This window comes from Bos javanicus, chromosome 9 (assembly GCF_032452875.1).
Source record: "Bos javanicus breed banteng chromosome 9, ARS-OSU_banteng_1.0, whole genome shotgun sequence".
Taxonomy (NCBI): Eukaryota; Metazoa; Chordata; class Mammalia; order Artiodactyla; family Bovidae; genus Bos; species Bos javanicus.
Genome location: NC_083876.1, coordinates 43,432,663 through 43,453,030, shown reverse-complemented (window position 1 = coordinate 43,453,030; position 20,368 = coordinate 43,432,663). Strand labels below are relative to the sequence as shown.

The window sequence follows — 20,368 nt, the reverse complement described above, 5'->3', positions numbered from 1 at the left end:
CATTTTAATCTGTAATAATGCTCTACTGAGGCCCTTCCTGTGGCCTTTCAGTCATAGTCCACCCTGGTGTGATGCAAGAGCCATCAGATCACAGGCAGTCCTTAGAATGGGCATCTTGGTCAGCAATGAAAGTAGTCCATGGTCTATCATATTTTTACAAGTATAATTACATTTTTATTATCTTAAACATTTCTAGTTTTACTGGTCTTGTCAGATGGGCTTGAAAATGATTAGTTTTGTAGTTGTATAAAAATATATTTTGTTCCTCTCAAAGGGATTAAATAACCATGTGCAGTGAGCATTGTGAGATATACCATAAACACTTTATTTAGTTGTTATGTGATGAAACAGAATTTATAGATTCAGATAAGATATGTATAGGAACGCACAGAATTGATTCAGCTCATTCTGGATAAGTGATTGATCCATTATAATTTCTCTGTTTATTTGAAATTGTACTGGGATGGTTTGAATTATGATCTCTTAGCTGAATTCTGGTTCTGTGAACTGGTATAAAACATAGGTCTGACTCTTGGACCCTCAACTTCCCAGGTTGGTGAAAATCTCCTAAGCATATAAATGAGGAGAAACTGAAATGGCAAAATCAATTAGAGGGGGAAAAAAGCCCTTACCTTTAATAGATTCAAGTTTTAATATGACTTTGGTATAGATCAAAGTAGATATGTAGATATGTTTCCAAATTGACAGGTGTGAGGCAAATATGACCTTACTTAAAGGATCATGGGAGGGGAAAAGGAGACTTTCCATGAAGTTTAATTATTTGTTGTGTTTTTGTTCATCTGATTACAGACAATTAGAGGAAGCGTCCAGAATAAAATCAATCCCCGACCTGGAAAAGTAAGAGTATTTTCTGTTCCTTGTCTAGAATCATTTTGACTTGACAAAGTGCAACAACAGCACTTGATACCACTCTCACTTTCTTAGGTGGTGATATACAGCGAGCCCGACATCTCAGAGGCATGTATTGAAGTGTTCAGTGACGTGGAGGATTGTAGCACCTGGAGCCTCTCTCCTGTGATACTAGTAAAAGTCGTTAGAGGATGGTAAGAGCGGCACTTTGTGTTCCTGACTCGGAGAGTGTGTTTCACATTTTTAATCGTCTGTTTGGTCCTCAGTACTTATTTTAAATTATGCCCTTAACAATATACTGAACTGAACAATATGAAGGGCAGACAATACTAGTCTTCAGTTCAGTTCAGTTCAGTCGCTCAGTCGTGTCCGACTCTTTGCCACCCCATGAATTGCAGCACGCCAGGCCTCCCTGTCCATCACCAACTCCTGGAGTTCACCCAAACTCATGTCCCTCGAGTTGGTGATGCCATCCAGCCATCTCATCCTCTGTCGTCCCCTTCTCCTCCTGCCCCCAATCCCTTCCAGCATCAGACTCTTTTCCAATGAGTCAACTCTTTGCATGAGGTGGCCAAAGTATTGGAGTTTCAGCTTTAGCATCAGTCCTTCCAAAGAACACCCAGGACTAACCTTTAGAATGGACTAGTTGGATCTCCTTGCAGTCCAAGGGACTCTCAAGAGTCTTCTCCAACACCACAGTTCAAAAGCTTCAGTTCTTTGGCGTTCAGCTTTCTTCACAGTCCAACTTTCACATCCATATATGACCACTGGAAAAACCATAGTCTTAGTGAATACTAAAAGCATGTCTAAGAAAAACGTTTTTTAACATTTCTGATTCTAGGAATGATGCATGTTGATGCTAGAGGAATCAGAAAAATGCAGCAGTATAAATTTCTTTTTCCCATTTTTCCCACATAATGTTGGTTTGGACTAATGATCACCAGAGTCCGTAATATACTTTTGGTTTTTTAATTTTCCATAAGGTTGGTAAGAATTGCACTACTCATGTTGATAGGCCATGCACTAAGCATGCTGATAGGAATTTTAAAAATTCTATAAGGGAAATATCTTGGCTAACTTTTTAAGTGACAGTTCAGTGAAGGACTAATCTAAAATTTATTTTCTAACTTTTTGACAGCAGGTAGTTTTTGTTAAGTAAAGAAACTGGTGAAAAAAAATTGTATTGCCAGCTTAACTGCTTCAAGGAAATACACAGGAAATTGAATGAAGAAAAGCGGTTTAAAAAAAAATCACTTACTTGGCATAAATATGAATCTTTGTACCTATTTATAAATTTGTTTAAAAAAAAGGTGTAGGGCTGTAGGCATTTATGGTTTTAAAAATTAGTAAGCTTTTCTTTGGGTCTCTCCATTTGATTAAATATGCAGCATCTTTCCTTTTAGACTTTAGATATTTTAATATATTTTTCTGTATATTCAACATATTCACTGGGAAAATACAATTAGCTTTTGTTCTTAAATTTGAAAACTGAAAATTATAATTTTGTTTTTAATGAAATACTGATTCTTCAACTTTTCTTAGTGTCTCTCTTTTCTTAGAAATATGAGCACTTAAGACTAGCACTGTTATATATTGTCACGAGGTTTTTATTTAGTGTTTGTATGTTGCTGAGAAGAATAAATGTGCTTTCTGGGTCATTAAAAAAGTATTACATAGTATATTTGAAAATTGCTTAAAGAATAGATCATAAAAATTCTCATCACAGGAAAAAAGATTGTTTAACTGTGAGGTGGTGGATTTATTAAATAAACTTACTATGGTGATCATTTTGTAATATACACACATATCAAATGGTCATGTTGTACAGCCAAAACTAATACAATGCTATGTGTCAATTAGATCTCAATAAAACTGGAAAAATGCTTTCCATTAGCCTGCATGTAGTAGTCCTTTGTATCAGTATATCTGTTGATATGGCTCTAATATGTAAGTTAAAACCCTCAAAAGTGTTTTTTACATATATAAGAAGAAAAAACATTACAATAAAAGTCCATTTATCTGACATTACTATGTTTCCACCAACTGGCAAACTTACTATACTATAGAGCTACTACAAAAATTAGTAGCTCTATAATGTTCATACTGATAGTCAAAAATTCTCTAAAATCCTGATTGTTGTTTTGTTTTAGTTGCTAAGTCATGACTTACTCTTTTGCAACTCCATTAACTGTAGCCTGCCAGACTCCTCTGTCCACTGGGATTCTCCAGGCAAAAATAATGGAGTGGGTTGCCATTGCCTTCTCCAGGGGATCTTTCTGACCCAGGGATCAAACTTGCGTCTCCTGTTGAATCTCCTGCACTGGCAGGCAGATTCGTTACCACTGAGCTACTGGGGAGAGAATTGGCCACTAATGTATTATTTATAAGGGGCTCCCTGGTGACTCAGATGATAAAGAATCCACCTGCAATATAGGAGACCCAGGTTTGATCCTTGGGTCAGGATGATCCACACACACACGTTCACACTCACACTCACACACTCTATTGGCCAGAATATTTCACTAATCAAAATCTCTCTCACCAAGACTGGCTAATAGTTTTGCTGTGTTTTATTCTTAGTTGGATTTTGTATGAGAAACCAAATTTTGAAGGGCACTCCATCCCCTTAGAAGAAGGAGAATTGGAACTCTCTGGTCTCTGGGGTATAGAAGATATTTTGGAGAGAAATGAGGATGAGGCAGTGTCGACTAAGCCCATGGTGATTGGTTCTATCAGACTTGTGGTCCAGGTGGGTAAAATTAGTAAGCTTTTAATAGAGGCAAACTGGATTTCATCTGTTCATTCAGCAAATACTTACTGAATGCTGAATGTGATTCTTTTGAGAGTTTCATTTTGTGATAAAAGTGATTGGGAAAAATATTTTGTGTTTTATGGATAGGTTTTCTATATTTTAAATATTTGTACATGTTAATTAGAAAAGAAACATTCTAATCAGTCTTTTTCTTCAGAATAAATCCTGAAACATGAATCCTCTTTCCTGGCCCCCATTCCCATCTGCAAATGTATTTTATTTAATAACCTAGTTTTGATGAACTCTGTAAGAACAGATTTTTCTTTTACTTATTTTTTTGGTTGCTCTGTGAGTTCTTATTGAGTGGCTTACAGGACTATTTTGAAAACTAAATAATCCAAAGATAATTCAGCTATTAACTCTGGGATTTCATGTGAGTTTTAAGAAAATGAGTACTTAAGGCCACTTTATGGATTGGGTAAACATTTCTTGGTTATTTATTCATTAATGAGGAACTTGAATCAGTTCTTTGTGGTTCTTGGAATTTGATGATTCTTTACCTTTTAAAAATGTAAAAGGTATCTTCCAAGTGAAAAAGCTCCATTTGTGTATTAGACTTGGGTATCAGAGTGCAACAGGGGAAAAAGACATGTTCCAAAATGAGAATGAGTAAGAATGACTAACAGTTTTTGGCAGAATAAAATGTTATTTCCTGGGTCAACATTTCTGAGTGACTTAGATGATAATTGGTATTCTAAATGATTTATCTCTTAATAATTTTAAGTACATAATGTGATAGACTTTATGCAAGATGTAACAGACACCGTTTTGAAATGTCATAGTGGAATAATTTATCTGCAGTTTTTATTTATTACTCATAATAAAGCAATGTTTTAAAATATCATTCAAATCCTATCTCTCATGTAGTGTCTCTCCTTCATTTTTCTGAATTCTCTGCTCTTTCTTGGCCATATTATAATCTGCTTTTTCTGTAATTGTAATCATTATACAAGTACATGTTGTTTTCCTTTAACACTGACTCTCAATCTCTTTTTTACTCTCTCTGTACCGCTTGCTGATGGTTATACTCCCATGTGGAACATCTCTCGATGATTTGCAACTGCGAGAGAGATGAGAATCTGGTGGGGTCGGGATTTAGGGTCCAGGAAGGTGGGCTGAGGGAAGTGAAGCATGCTGGTCCAGAGACCTCCTGTTTTGGCTGATGGTAGCAGGCCTCGTGCAGTTAGTGCTTTTCATGGTATTACATGGTGTGGAGTTTTATTGAGCATCATATCCCACTGATATGATGTGCTTTCAGTTGTTTTACCTTTCTTCTTACTATGGGATTTAAGCTTTTTCCTATCTTAAATGCTTCATGAGTATTTTTGTGCATTTAACAATGTATACATTTTATGATTCATGTCCTTGAGATAAGTTTTTCAGAATGGTGTCATGTTAAAGAGAAGGAACACTTTTATGGTTCCTAATACATGATGAATTTTTTTGTTAACAGATTGTGTTTATGGTTCCTTGACACATAAAAGTCACAACATATATTCAAGGGAATCACCTTTTCAGCTCATTAACTGTTCCTTTTGTTAATATTTGAAACAGTTGCCCCTGAACTGACCCAAGTGTTACCATTTTTTCTGTACCTCAGTTCACCTTGCTCTGCAACATAGAAGAGATTCAATAAATATTCGATCAGGGCCCAGGCACTCAGCCAGGAGAGGCCTTTTGTAGTGTGTTTGATGGACATGCAGGGCATGGAACAGTGACCAAAGTGCAGAGATTTGTAAATCACCGTAAACGTGCACCTTTGCCTTTATGACTTAGACCAAACCCACATCATACTCAAGGAGTGTTACCGCAGGGGCCCGTGGGCACAAGACGACAGCTGAGGAGGCAGCCACTCTATAGACTAGTGTCTCTGGATATGGATGGTCACAGGAGAGCAAGGAACTAAAACCCAGGTTACCAAGGAAAGCCAGGCAGGGTTTTCAGTGAAGACAAGGGAAATAAATAATGTTCCAAAACTCTTGAGATGCAGTTCTGGTGGTCTTTGCTTGAATGTAATGCTGAGATACATGACTAATGCAATGTGTATTCCCCAAAAGATCACATATTAGGTCCTGAGTGAGAACAGGAAAGGGATAAAGTGGCAGATGATCTGTGCAATGTTTAAAGCTTATTTTAATTATTAAAAAAAGAGAATAATGAGCTTAATGTAGAGTTTAATACATGGTGTTACTATTATACATATATACTGTATTCATGTAATTTTTTTTATTTTTTAGGATTACAGAGTTAGTCAGATTGACTTATTTACTGAACCAGAAGGGTTAGGACTTCTAAATTCCTACTTTGATGATACTGAAGAAATGCAAGGGTTTGGCATAATACAGAAGACTTGTTCCATTAAAGTACATTGGGGCACGTGAGTATTTGCAATACAGTTTTAATGAAGCTCTTTTTTGAGTGTGAAAAGAGGACTTCAGATACTCTATCTCTAATTTGTTATCCTGTTAAGTAATTATTGACTAAAAGCTTTTATTATTTTTTTATAAGGCACATAAAAATCTTATTTTTGGTTACTATGTTACTATAACTCAGCTTTCTTGTAAATGATAATGGTTTCTTGGAGGAAGTGCAGGGAGAAAACTGCATTTTTAATGTGGAGATTGCCTTATCGCAAAGGAACCTGATTCATTCAGAGCTGAGTTGCAGATTATACCTTCACGGTAATTCAGAGGAGGTGATTCAAAGCGTGTGTGCCCTTGATATTTCATGTGGGATGGAGGCCAACACGCATACGACTTCCTTTGACAGTTTCACACAATGCTTTCCAAAGCCCCTAGGATGTTGATTTCAAAAATTACAGGAAACTGCAAGAGTATTTTGAAGGAAGCGGGAATATTTCAGATAGGGGAGAAATTAGGCTAGAAAGTGCAGGCTGCAGAACTGAAGCTGGTGGCCCCCGCAGTGGAGTGCACAGCCCAGGGCATGTGACAGCCGTGCACCGAAATGCAGGGAAAAGCACTAAAGCTTCTGCATATTTCGTTTAAAATCGCCTTTTCAGATGTTATCTTTGTGTATGTTTTCCAATAAGTTTATAGTATATTCAGCAGTTATATATATGTAATTTATAAGTATTCATATATTCAGAGACTGCTCAAGAGTTTATATTAATGGAATATGAGTAAGATAATACATACGTAATGAATCCAAAGGTAAATACTACAAGAAACATAAATTATGGAGAGGGACCGTGGAAGTGCTACTTTAGAGAGTAGTCAGGAAAGTCCCTGGTGACTTTTAAGCAGAGATCTGAGGACGTGAGGGAGTCAGCTGTGGGACATCCCGGGGAGGCAGGGTAGAGAAGTGTCCTAGGCTGGAAGCCCAGTGTTTGCAAAGCCCTCCAGGGGATGTTTGAGCAATTGAGGGGCGGTCTGGCTGCAGTCGAGTGAGCCAGGAGGATTGGTGGTGGAGAGGGCTCATATCATGTCAGCCCTTGTAGGACTCCAGAGGGATTTTAGGTGACTCCAAGGAACATAAGAGATCATTGGAGGACTTTAATCTAACTTGTGTTTTAGGAGCATCACTCTAGCTTCTGTGAAAAAGTAAATTGTAAAGAGCTAAGAGTGGAAGCAAAGATTTGCAGTTACATAGGCGAGAAGTGTTTCGGTGACTTGGTGTGATGGTAGTGGTAGAAGAACAGTCAGATTCTGGATACATTTTGAAGACAGAACCAACAACACTGGTTGACAGGTTTTATGTGGGGTATGAGGGGCAGAGAAATGTCCAGGGTTTGGGACCACAGCATTTATTGGAATAGAAAAAAATGGGGAGGAGGAGTGAAATCCAGGTGTTTTGTTTTGGAGGTTAGATGGGAGATGCCAACTACCCATTCAAGCATTCAGGTAAGAGGTCAGGAAGGTGACTGGATACATGACACTGGAATCTTAGGTGGGGTAGGCAGGCTGGAGATATAACCTGGAGTCATGGGCATGGAGAAGGTATCTAAACCCCATACTGGATGAGATCTTCATGCTTAACCTCACTCATTATTAGAGAAATGCAACTCAAAACCACAATGAGTTATCTTCTCACACCGGTCAGAGTGGCCATCATCAAAAAGTCTACAAACAATAAATGCTGGAGAGGATGTTGGGAAAAGAGAACCCTCTTACCCTGTTGGTAGGAATGCAAATTGGTATAGCCATGATGGAGAACAGTGTGGAGATTCCTTAAAAAAACTGGGAATAAAACTGCCATTTCACCCAGCAATCCCACTGCTGGGCATACACCCCGAGGAAACCAGAACTGAAAGAGGCGCATGTACCCCAGTGTTCATTGCAGCACTGTTTACAATAGCTAGGACACGGACGTACCCTAGATGTCCATCGGCAGATAAATGGATAAAGAAGTTGTGGCACATATACGCAATGGAATGTTACTCAGTATAAAAAGGAACATATTTGAATCAGTTCTAATGAAGTGAATGAACCTAGAGCCTATTATACAGAGTGAAGTAAGTCAGAGAGAGAAAGACAAATACTGTATATAATGTATATATATGGAATTTATAAAGACAGTGCCAACAATTCTACATTCATGGCAGCAAAGGAGACAGAGATGTAAAGAACAGACTTTTGGACTCAGTGGGAGAAGGCAAGGGTGGGATGATTTGAGAGAACACCACTGAAACATGTATACTGCCATATGTAAAAAGACAACCAGTGCAGGTTCGATGCATGAAGCAGGGCACCCAAAGCCGGTGCTCTGGAACAACTCAGAGGGATAGGGTGGGGAGGGTTCAGGATGGAGGGACACAGGTATACCCATGGCTGATTCATGTTGATGTATGGCAAAAACCATCACAATATTGTAAGGTAATTATTCTCCAATTAAATAAATTAAAAAGAGTAGGAAAGTCATCTGAGCTTTAGGCACTTTTATATTTAGAGATTAGGAAGAAAAGGAGGAATCTAAACAAAAGTTTCTTCATCTCTTGCTGCTTTTGAGTTTTTCAACATCAAAGAGACCTATAAGTCTTTTGTCTCAAAGTATTTAAGGCTGAGAAATATCACTAACTCACTCCAATATTCATCCCTGGAAAATTCCATGGACAGAGGAGCCTGGAGGGCTGCAGTCCATGGGATTGGAAGGAGTTGGACACGACTAAGTGACTGAGCTCGCACACACGCATCATATTTTTATCTCCATGTCTGGATGATTTCACGACTCAGGCTTGGGCTATGTGGAAGCATAACGAGCTACAGTTAAACGACGTTTCTTACCTTGACAGTGAGTTTAACCTGGTCTTACAGGTGGTAGTTACAAACCAGTCATATTTTACACATTTTGATGGGCTTGCATGGTGGCAGACACTTTTTTTCTGGTTCTTCATTGCCATCAGGGTAATAGAAAGCTGCCTTAGATGTCAGTTCAGAGTTTGGGCTTATTGAACTCAGTCAGCTTGGTACCAGGTCAGTAGTACTTTTACAGATCTCCAAGGGGAGCCTTGATGGGTTGGGGAAATTCAGCTGATAGCAAGTATTCAAGCTGACACTGCCTCTGTTGGTGCAGCAGTCCTATGAACTGATGGAAGAGAAGCCTTAGCTGTGCGGGGGTGCTTCTTCAGATTCCATGAGGAGATTTACTCCAGGGCCTGTTCAATCTGCATTAGGCTTTTCCACACATACACACATTCAGAGTGAAGTGAAGTGAAAGTGGAAGTGTTGTGTTCGACTCTTTGCGACCCCAAGGACTATACAGTCCATGGAACTCTCTGGGCTAGAATACTGGAGTGGGTAGCCTTTCCTTTCTTCAGGGATCTTCCCAACCCAGGGATCAAACCCAGTGTGTTACTTGCTAATTTCTTATTTGGGAAAATGAGAACTTTCTAACAAAATTTTCCTCTCACATTGTGTTGAGTGAGATTTGTCTTTAAGCAGCTGGCAATGCCAGCACCCATCCTTGCAGAAGTGACAGTGTATCTTGAGTCTATTTCTAATAAATAAAATTAAGGAATTTTAAGGCTTCAAAGGCAGCATAAAGAACATCTGTTCCAACACCATCATTTAATCAAGGAAGACAGGTTTTGGCCACTTTATCAGGTTGGATTAGTTGTTAGGATTAGTTGTCAGAAGAACAGGTACTAGAATGCAGGTGTTCTGAAATCGAGGGACATTTTTTTAATAGCCACATATTCTTTGGTCAATGCTAACATGAAATACTTGATATATAAAAATATATGTAGGTATGTGAACTATGAGGCCTAGTAATCAAACAAGCCCCTCATCGCGCAGCTGAGAACCTCACCATTACTAACACTGCTGCAGCACCCAGCATAGCCCGCCTGTTCCCATCCCCCTGACTTCTCCACGTGTGAGATCCCTCTCTGGAATTTTGTGTGTTTCTCAGCCCCTTGTTTTGTGGTGTCACCATATAGTATCTGTCCTTTCAGTATTTTTAGCTGTGCTTGCTTTTGAAATTTATAAAACTTTTAAAATAAGGAGCTGTGGCTTGTTCCTTTTTCTCCACATTGTTTCTGAGAGTCCCCATATTGATGAGTATATGTGTACTTATTCTTTTTCATTGCTATTTAATATTCACTGCATATATTTCCTTAAGGAGTATACTGAAGCCCAGCTTTTTATTATGAAAGTTTTCAGACATAAGCACAAAAGTAGAAAGGATAGCAAACACCCATATACCCTCCACTTTGATTCAGTAATTCTTAACATCTTGCCATATTTGCTTTATCTTCTTTTCTGAGCACTTGAAAGTAAGTTGCAGGTATTGTGACCCTTCATTCCTATAAACTTCATCCCAAATCTCTCTAAAATGACATTTTCCTACAAAACTACCATTATCACACCATAATTTTCAATATGGCCATGATAATATCTACCCAATAGTCCATAAACAAAATTTCCCCATTGTTTCAGGAATGTCTTTTATAGATGTTTTTAATTAGTTTCCAAGCAAGGCTCATATATTTGGTTGTCCTATCTCTTTGAAAAGTCTCTTTTAATCTCTTAAATACCCCCATCTTTGTTTCCCATGCCATTGATTTTTTGGAAGAATTTAGGTCAGCTGCTTAGCGTATGTGCCATAGTCTGGATTTTCTGAGTGCTTCTTCATGGTATCATTTAACTTGGTCTTCTGTCACCTGAAATTTCTATATACAGGCAGTTAGGTCTTCATGTATAATCAGATGCAGATTGAAGGGGTTTGTCAAGGATGTTACTTCTATAGGTAGTGACACATACTCATGCTGCGTTAATCAAGCCAAATTTGAGTGTCGGTTACACTGATGCTTCCCACTCCTCGCCACTGTAAAGGTACCAGTCCCCCCTTGAGATTCAGAGCCTGCTCTTGTTTGAATAACCTCAAAGTTGGCACACTCATATTTAAATCTTCTGACTATCCCCTTGGTTTCTGTATGTAGCCAACATTCATGTGCAGCCATATCTAGAGAATAAGACTTGGGATCCAGCTGGAAAAACTGTTTTTGGTTTAAGAACAAGTGAACAAGATAAGGTTTTTCTTGTCTGATTCAGAGGGTGTTTCTGAAAGAGTAATAACATGAATGATTTTCGTGACTGTATGGATGACCATTGTTATTAGTTCAACATTAGTTCAACAGTATTCCTTTGTATGTATACATTTGTTTTTTTTATAAAATATTTGTATTCATTTATTTATGGCTGTGCTGGATCTTTGTTGCTTGCAGGCTTTTCTCTAGTTGTGGTATGAGGGCTTCTCATTGCACTGGCTTCTCTTGTTGCAGAGCACAGGCTCTAGGGCCCGTGGCTCAGCAGTTGTGATTCCTGGGCTCTGGAGCACAGGCTCAGGAGTTGTGGCACACAGGCTTAGTTGCTGTGCGGCCATATGGGATCTTCTCAGATCAGGGATCGAACCCGTGTCCCCTGCGTTGGCAGGCAGATTCTTTACTACTGACACCAGGGAAGCCACATTTGTTATTGTGTTTTTAAACTCATACTTTATAGACATACAGTTTATTCATAATATAGGCAAAGGCTGAATACATGAGAAAATAAAAGAAAATGAAATCACACTGCGCGAAGGTAGTTTATCTCCTGATGGCCTTGTGAATAATGTATCTTGTTGGAATAGAATTAAGGGGAAAAAGGATCACACTCTGTATATGAGTTTTCAGATTCCAAAGTCCACCCCCATTCACAAATGTGTGTTTGAGCTACCCAGCAGGCCCTCAGCATTTACTGAGGAAGTTACCCAGCAGGCCCTCAGAATTCACTATTTGCAGAACAGCAGTCTTCAGGTGTGCCAGTTTATGTGTTCAGGCTTTTGGACAAAACCCTCTTTATCCCAGATTACCTTCCTTCTATAAGTGTTAACATGACTAAGCTGTATGCTTCAAGGAAAATGAGATGTTTAGTAGCAGATGAATACGTACCCTTAGAACTCAAACTGTAGAAGAAAACACTTAATGAAAGAGTACTTCAGTAAGCACCATGTCAGAATCTCAGAATCACTTGTTGATGAGCCATCGTCTGTGTTTATAAAAAATTCAGACTGTTCATTTGTGAAGAGTCAGACCTCAAGGCCCTTGGCTTGTTATTGGCCGAAAAGCACACTTTATAATAAACTGCTGTTATTTAGCTAGGGCATGAAATCAGTGTGTGATGTGCCTTTAAGAGCTTTGGGCTCCAAAAAAAGACGTAGTGCATTCTCTTTTTTTAATTTATTTTTAATTGGAGAATAATTCTTTACAATGACGTGTTGGTTTCTGCCCTAAAACAGCGTGAATCAGCCGGAAGAATACATGTGTCCCCTCCCTCTTGAACCTCCCTCTCAGCCCCGCACCCCATCCCACCCCTCTAGGTTGTTGTACTGGGTTGAGCTCCCTGTGTTGTACAGCAATTTCCCACCTACCTACTTTACATGCGGTAAAGAATGTGTCCACGCTACGCTCTTAATTTGTCCTGCCCCCTCCTTCCCCCACTGTGCCCACAAGTCTGTTCTCTGCATCTCTGTTCCTGCCTTCCCACCACCTCCCAGTTGTCCCTGTAAGTATTGCCCTGACTTCTAACACTGTGGATTAGTTTTGATTCCCCCACCCACACCACACACGGCCTCTCAACATTGTGTGTGTGTGTGTGTATGTGTATGTTGGCAGGTCTCCAGTAGGATTTTGACTATAAATCCCTGTATAATTAGTAAGTCTAAAGAAGTTACTGATTTATCCAGGACAGTCTGTAACAGAAACTCACCAAAAACGTGCCCTTGGGCCAAAACTGTGAACAAGAGAAAAGCAAAGAGGGGAGAATCAGATTCATTTTGTAGGTAAAAGATTACCTTTACAGCCAGCTTCCTCTTGTGGCCTGTGCTCTGGGGAACTTGGCACAGTTAGCCCAGCTAGGATGCTTTAGCAAGACTAATAAAGAATTGGTGGGTATAAGTGATCACCAAGATGTCACATTTGCTTGTCAAGAGGGTATATTACCATCTCTCTTATAAAGAAGTCACTTCTCCAGCAACAGCGACTTCACCAGAATCCTCCAAGGAACCAAGAAATTGATAAGACTGCAGTCTTTAGGGACAGTTCATGTGAGGCATGGTTTTCTGGTTTCCTGGTTTCTAGCACATTAGAGGAGGGTGATGCTTCTGGTTGCCTGACCACAGCAGAAGTGACAGCTGACAAGTATGATAGAAGGGTGTGGTATTGAAAAACCATAAAAATCAAGTCCAAGGACTCAAAAAGCACTGGGCCTGGGAACAAGCAGTCTTTAGACTTTGAGAGCCCCCACAGACATCACTGTGCATTAAGTCATGCTCCCAGTGCTGATCCTGAGTGACTGTGAAAGCAGAAATTATGTTCAGTGCACGCTGGAATGAGAAAGACTGCTGTTCAAGAATGACTAGGACCTTGGTTTTGGGGTCAGCTTGGATCAGCCCTGCATTTAGTACTTGTAGCTGTGCGGCCCTGGGCAATTTAACTTCACCTGTAAAATGGGGACTGTATCTTTTCCTTGTAGCATTATTGTAAGGATCAGATGGAATTCCTTGTAAGCTCTAGATATTTGTTAGCTGTTCCTAATTTTTGACACTATGACAGATGATTAGGTGGAACATCCTATTTTTGGTTACAAATGAGATATAACCTTTTAAAGTGTGAAATCTCCTGGCTGGAGCCTCTGTAAATACATACACAGGGCAAAAGATAACTACTTTTATTACTTGGAAGTAACAGACATTTAAACTTTGAAACAGTTCATAATAGAAAGTAAAATCAGTGGACAAAGCTAGCCAAGCCAAGGAAACAAACAGAAGCTCAAGAGGTGCATATAATGGCTTATTCCTCCTGGAGTCCAACATTGCTCCACTAAGTGCACCCACACTTGTGTGTCCAGACCCACATCCTCCCCTGTTCTGGTCCTCTCTCATCTGTGGGGTGCAGTGTTCCACTGACAGAAATGATGAACTGTCTGCTTCTTCCTTGGTACTTATTTAGATGGCTGATTTATGAAGAGCCTGGATTTCAGGGTGTCCCTTTTATCCTGGAACCTGGTGAATACCCTGACTTATCCTTCTGGGATACAGAGGAGGCATACATTGGATCCATGCGGCCACTGAAAATGGTAAAGATGGAATCCGATCATGTGTTCTTAGAGTCAGTAATTCTTTGCTTGACTTTGATAATTCATGGGATGTGACTTTAAAGCAATAAAGTAGAGTTTTAAAAGATAAATATGTAGAGGATGGGACTTATTGCTAGATAGAAATAATAGAAAGGATAACTTGATAGTTGCTACAGATGGAAAAAAAAATGTGGATAAGCCCATAGGTGTTCTTGGCCATGCAGAGTCACTGATGTGTGACTCTGCATGGCCCTTGGCAGATGTGAGAAGTGAGAAAGTGAAGAATTAAATCAGGAGGACAGACAAAGTCCAGCTTGTAGGTGTTAGAGAAGGGGATAATTAGGAGAGCATCACGATAAGTCAGGGCTTCCCTGGTGACTCAGATGGTAAAGAATCCGCCTGCAATGTGGGAGACCTGGGTTCGAGAAGAGTGAAGAGAATGGAGTAAGTGGGCAGAAGAACAGTCCATTGCAAAGTTGGACATGACTGAGTGACTAAGCACAGCAAAGCACAATAAGTCAGGTGGATCTTAAAAACCAAGCAGGATTATTTTAGATGGCAATGTCAGAGTTAGACTGCATGAGCCAGGTCAGAGCTGGGAAAGGGTAGGCCTGCTGAGGACCAGCTTGCTGTAATGACAGGCCAGGCTGTGTGACTGCACTGGGGGGCCTGGAGTCAGATGTCCAGGTGAGTGTTGTTAGGAAGGATCCCGTGTCAGGGCTTCTCAAGACCTGGTTGAGGCCCAAGCTTTTGACCTCATGTTGAGGTGCGTCATAGGAAGGTTCACTAAACACGTACAGCATGAGTGAGGCTCCTGTTACAAACATGTTCTTCAAATTCCACTTTGTGGTTGTCTTCTGAGTCAGTTTGAAACAAATTAGAAAGTCAGGAAGATAATTTTTTATCTTAATTTTATCCCTCCTGCCACAGGTTGTGGCTTAATTATCTGTCTGCTTGTCTTCATGCAAATAATTCTGGGCTTTTTTTCTAAAATTAAATCCTCTTTCGAAGAGTAAAGTTTTGTAACTTTTCTGAATATGTAAAAGAATTGCCTCAAGTTTTGAAGGCAGTTTTTAATGATGACCTACAGAATTGTAAAGTTCACAGAATTCGAAAAGGATTCCTTTTGAAAAGCATACTTAGTTGATTGTATGAACCCTGGTTTGTTGATTAAAATCAGCCACATTCCTTTTTAATTATAGTTCATTTGCTTTATTCGAGATCTTTGGCTATACTTTATTTTTTTCACTTATATATGTAACAACTTAAAAAGCCTTTTGACTTTCCCACTGCTGTTTAAACTCTTACCTTATTTAATTCTTTTGTGTGACACCTCTTCTATGATTTTAGTGAGATTTTTGGATTAAAATTTCTTTATTCTAAACATATAGCAACCCCCATAGACCCATCCTCTATGGGATGTTTTAAATTTATCTAAGAGTTAACCTAATTATTTCAGGAGCCCTTCAGATCATATTGTGAACTTGAGTGAACTTCAACAGCTTTGTAAGCCAGAGGTTGCAAAATCAAATGCCTCCAGGGCCAGGCAGCAAATAGGCGTGAACAGGATGACAGGGAGCTGAATCCCGGCAGAGGTGGAGACGGGCAAAGTGGAGCCCGTATCCCTGCTGGAGGGTGAGCCTAGTGCAGGGTTAATAAGCACAGAAGGTAAGGGTTGCTGCCTGTGAGAATTTGAGTCTAGAGATGTAAAATCTTAGACTGCTTTTTAAGAGAGGTGAGAAATAGGCCTTTTTAGGAGTTTAATGAGTTTAAAAAAAACAACCACCAAACATCTATTTGGTTAAAAAGCACAGATACCATGCAGCTTGTAGACTGCCTCTGTGAGACTCTTCCTCATATCTTCCCTGCATTTTGGGGAATTTTAGAACTGTCTCCACATCAGTTAAACAAACCAGAATGTAGTTGCTCTGTGTGGTTCCGTGGCTTATCACAGACTGCTGTGGGTAATAGCAAATGGTAACTTATCAGTGACAAGCCACTTTTCTTAGAATATTATTTTTCTTTTCAGGGTGGCCGTAAAGTTGAATTCCCTACAGATCCTAAGGTAATGTACATTTTTAAAGAATTTTACTCCCATTCCATCTTCATGAAGATAATACTTGCGTGATTTTCTGTTTCACTTCCATAAGACATAACTGCAGTCAGCGGGAGTTGTCCAGCTTATACATGCCATCACCTTCAGGTGGAAGGTGATGCTGAGAGCACGAGTTAGCACCAAGTGTGTGCAGCCATGGCTCAGAAGGTTCACTGTTGTATTAAGCTGTAATTTGCAGTTGTATTTACCAACTGCAGGGCCTGTTGCTACTTGCCTGAAAGGAAAAACCTTACTTTTCAAGACAAGTTCTCCCTACTCTAAAATTCTCCTTCTGCTAGTTCTGCTTTGCACATCTGTGACACACAGTTTGATCTATAGTGTGTTTCATTTTTAAAACATTTTAACAATACTTTGGTTCCTTAGTTTGGCCTGAGAAAAATTCTAAATATCAATTCTAGACATTGAACAAAAACCAATTATGCATCTGTCTTTTGAACTTTGACTTCAGGCTATACCACAGCAGGAGAAAAATTCTGATTTTTAAAATTACAAGATACTTTTATTTAGTTAATTTAAAAATGTGATTATAAAATTTGTGTTCCAGGACTTAGTGATATTAAGTGACTGATTTAGTGTTTAGCTATTGAGATATTTGACTTCTTACAACTTACTGGCATATCTCATTTCTGTTAAAGGTAGTTATTTATGAAAAGCCTTTCTTTGAAGGAAAATGTATGGAGCTGGAAACAGAGATGGGTAGGTTTATCATGGAAGGAGGTGAAACAGAAGAAACCACTGGAGATGAACATTTGTCATTTGTATCAGTGGGATCTATGAAAGTTCTACGAGGCATGTAAGTAGACAGGAGTGACCTATAAGGATTCCTTTTTATTCCCTTTAATAACATTAAAAACATGGTCTCTCTCCCCCAAAGATAGCATTCCAAATTGCAGGGTGGAGTGAATAAACATGTTTTCTTCAGCTAGTGGTGACCTGGATTTGATGGGCTAGTTTGGGATCAGTCAGCTGGGCAAGGCTGATAAATTGGGCCATCCAGATTGATCAAATCTACAGTCTTGTTTATTGATATTATGCTCCAAATGATTGAACTGTTAGTTTGCTTTCTATTTTTTAGGATCATATTCTGTACTTTATAGAGCTTACCTATTTTCTTTAAATTCTACACTTGAAAATGGCTTATAAGTAGCCCAAAATATACAATATATTAATTGTTATTGGAAGAAAGTTCATCCAGTTTTATTTGTTAAACTTCTTTTGAGTCAGTTCTTAAACACACTTAGACAAACATGTACACATACATGCTGACCTCCCTATAATCCTTTAAGGAACATTGGTATATACTCTTAGGTTAATTTCTTGGTGAAGTGAAGTGAAAGTTGCTCAGTCATGTCTGACTCTTTGTGACTCCATGGACTGTGGCCCACCTGGCTCCCCTGTCCATGGAATTCTTCAGGCAAGAATACTGGAGTGGGTTGCCATTCCCTTCTCCAGGGGAATTTCCTGACCCAGGGATTGAACCCAGGTCTCCTACATCGCAGGCAGATTCTTTATCATCTGAGCCACCAGGGAGGCCATTCTACTAATCTCTTAAATGCTAGGGAAGAATTCCAGTAGTCATAATGCATGGGTCCATGTCTAGCTTTATAGCTATTTACATTTGTCAGTGACACTGATATTTTAACAGTACTGAAAATTTCTACTCTTTCATGTTCTTTCTGTTGTAGTTGGGTTGCTTATGAGAAGCCTGACTTTACAGGTCATCAGTATTTGCTTGAAGAAGGAGAATACAAGGACTGGAATGACTGGGGAGGCTACAGTGGAGAACTGCAGTCTTTACGACCTATATTAGGTGTAAGTTACAGAAAAGCTAATGAGTAATACTCGGGCATTTTTGAGTAATAATTGGCTAGTCTTTGAATTTTGAATTTTTTTTTCTCAATAGGATTTTTCAAATGCTCACATGATAATGTACAGTGAAAAAAACTTTGGATCCAAAGGTTCCAGTATTGATGTATTAGGAATTGTTGCTAATTTAAAGGAGACTGGATACGGAGTGAAGACACAGTCTATTAATGTACTGAGTGGAGTGTAAGTGAAATAACCCAATGGGGATTTTAATAGTGAGCTTCACTTTGGTTTGTGTTAAAGTAATGGAGTCTTTGACCCAGAGTAGACACTCAATAAGTACATATCTCAAAAATGAAACATTAAATTAGCCATTTAATACTGCTACAGTATTTTTATAACTGCTTTTTAAAATCTTTCTCATATAGTATCTTTTATATGTAATATAACATTGGAGCAGAATTTGAGTTGCATTATGAAATCTGCAGATTCACTTCCCTTGTCATTCTTCATGAAAAAACGCACGAATTTCTTAGGACTGGACACAAATAATAGTGATTTAACATTAGAAACCTGAAGTTGGGACAAAGTCCCATTTGATTTTCTTATGGTCCTACACCTGCTCTATTATATTTCCTATTATTTTTTCTTCCAGTTATATTAAGATATAGTTGATATACAGTACTGACATATTCATCGTGAAATGATACCAAAATAAGTTCAGTGAACATCATCTCATAGATACAAAATAGTAGAAGAAAAAATGTTTTCCTTGTGAGGAGAACTCTTAGGATTTACTCTCTTAACAATTTTCATATATAGCATACAGCAGAATTAATTATATTAATCATACTCTACATTATATCCCCAGTATTTATTTATAACTGGAAGTTTATACTTTTTGACCATCTTCATCCAACTCCCCCCAATCCCCACCTCTGTAACCACAAATCTGATCTCTTGTTCTATGAGTTTGTTTGTTGTTTTGAAGTATAGTTGACTTACAACAGCATGTTAGTTCATGGTACACAACATAGTGCTTTAATATTTCTGTGCATTTCAGAATGATCACCATGATAAGTCCAAATCTGATCTCTTGTTCTATGAGTTTGTTTGCTGTTTTTGAAGTACAGTTGACTTACAACAGTATGTTAGTTCATGGTACACAACATAATGCTTTCATATTTCTGTGCATTTCAAAATGATCACCATGAAAAGTCTAGTTACCTTCTGTTGCCATACCAAGATACTGCACAATTATTGATAATATTCCTGATGTTGTACATTTCATTCCCATGACTCATTTATTTTGTAAATGCAAGTTTGTACCTCTTAATTTCCCTCACCTATTTCACTCATCCTCCCACCTCCCTCCACTCTGGCAACCATCTGTTCTCTGTATCTATGACTGTTTTCTGTTTTGTTATATTTGTTCCTTTTGTTCTTGGATTCCACATATAAATACGTGGTATTTGTCTATTTCACCTAGCATAATACCCTCTCAGTTCTCCCATAATGTGCAAATAGCAAAATTTCACTCCTTTTCATGGTGGATTAATATTCCGTTGTGTGTGTGTGTATGTGTATACACACTACATGTATCTCTGTTAGATATATAGGTTGCTTCTATGTCTTGGATATGGAATGCTGCAGTGAATATAGGGGTCCTTGTATCTTTTTGACTTAGTGTTTTTGTTTTCTTTGGAAGAATACCCAGAAATGGAATTGCTGCATTGTGTAGTTCATTTTTTAACTTTTTGAGGAACCCATGCTGTTCTCCATAGTTACTGCACCAATTTATATTCCTACCAACAGTGCACAAGGGTTCCCTTTTCTCTACATCCTCGCCAACACTTGTTATATGTTGCCTTTTTGACGGTAGCCATTCTGACAGGTGTGAGACAATATCTCATTGTGAATTTGATTTGCATTTTCCTGATGATTAGTTGCGTTGAACATATTTTCAAGCGCCCACTGGTTGTCTGTAGGTCCTTTTGGAAAAATGTCTGTTTAGGTCCTCTGCCTATATTTTAATCAGATGGTTTGCTTTTTGGTGTTGAGTTGTAGGAGTCCTTTGTTATTTTGGATATTAACCCTTTATCAGATATGTTGTTTGCAAATATCTTCTCCTATTTATTCAGCTGGTGCCTTTTCGATTGGTTGGTGGTTCCCTTTGATGTACAAAAAGCTTTT

The 20,368-nt window shown here is 38.7% G+C and overlaps 1 protein-coding gene across 1 annotated transcript in view; it reads left to right on the top strand.

The window, feature by feature from the left end:
- The window catches only part of CRYBG1 (crystallin beta-gamma domain containing 1), a 233,113-nt gene that overhangs the window by 190,457 nt on the left and 22,288 nt on the right, over positions 1-20,368 (top strand). The window contains exons 5-13 of the mRNA XM_061427682.1: positions 811-858; positions 946-1,064; positions 3,451-3,619; positions 5,920-6,059; positions 14,127-14,253; positions 16,283-16,318; positions 17,005-17,162; positions 18,055-18,181; positions 18,273-18,418. Of these exons, the coding sequence (XP_061283666.1) occupies positions 811-858; positions 946-1,064; positions 3,451-3,619; positions 5,920-6,059; positions 14,127-14,253; positions 16,283-16,318; positions 17,005-17,162; positions 18,055-18,181; positions 18,273-18,418 (1,070 nt within the window). The remainder of the gene's footprint in view (positions 1-810; positions 859-945; positions 1,065-3,450; positions 3,620-5,919; positions 6,060-14,126; positions 14,254-16,282; positions 16,319-17,004; positions 17,163-18,054; positions 18,182-18,272; positions 18,419-20,368) is intronic.